Genomic DNA, 649 nt, shown 5'->3' on the forward strand with positions numbered 1-649 from the left:
CCCACCCCGGCACGGGGGCCGGGCCGCGGGAACGCCCTCCCGGAATGAAGCGCTTCCCGGTGCCTTCAAGGTAGCTCGGTTCCGGATCCCCATCCCTAGTCCTCCCTTTCAGTTCCCCGGTATCTAGAATCTAAGAAATCCCCAATCTCCCTGGGTTGGGTGGGAGATAGCCCCCCAGTGCCCGCACGTTCCAACTGGTGAGGATCCCTCCATTCCCCCAGTCGGAGCGAGAATCGCCCTCCGAGCCCCCAATTTCCGCTAAACCTAATTTAGAGTTCCCCCCTCGGCTGCCCTCGGTCCACTCCCAGTGTCCCATACCGCCCCACCTCCCCCAAGTCCAGTTCAGGGAACCCTCTCGGTGCATCGCGTCCCGAGCGGGGAGCCTCCATCAGCACCTCAGTAGAAACCGTGTTAGTTTCCCTCGACCCTTTCTGAGACTCCTTCTCGGGTCCCCTCACCCCCAACCCCTTCTTCCATCCACAGCCGTGGACTCTATAGTCATTTTGAGGAAACCCTCCTGCTCTGAGCTCGCGTTCTTGGTTTGCCGGTTGCCCAATGCCCCCACCTCCCCAATGTGAGGAATCGCCACCGTTTGCCTCACTCCCCGGCTAACTCTGGTCAGCCCTGCTCGAACTTCTGTCTAGATTCG

General features: G+C 60.9%; 1 protein-coding gene across 1 annotated transcript in view; it reads right to left on the reverse strand.

The window, feature by feature from the left end:
- Positions 1-316, reverse strand: part of MSI1 (musashi RNA-binding protein 1) — a 24,678-nt gene extending 24,362 nt beyond the window's left edge. Inside the window, exon 1 of the mRNA XM_010828839.1 lies at positions 188-316. Within this exon, the coding sequence (XP_010827141.1) occupies positions 188-316 (129 nt within the window). The remainder of the gene's footprint in view (positions 1-187) is intronic.
- Between the last annotated feature and the right edge of the window lie 333 nt (positions 317-649).

Source organism: Bison bison, unplaced genomic scaffold, assembly GCF_000754665.1.
Source record: "Bison bison bison isolate TAMUID 2011002044 unplaced genomic scaffold, Bison_UMD1.0 scf7180017864495, whole genome shotgun sequence".
Taxonomy (NCBI): domain Eukaryota; kingdom Metazoa; phylum Chordata; class Mammalia; order Artiodactyla; family Bovidae; genus Bison; species Bison bison.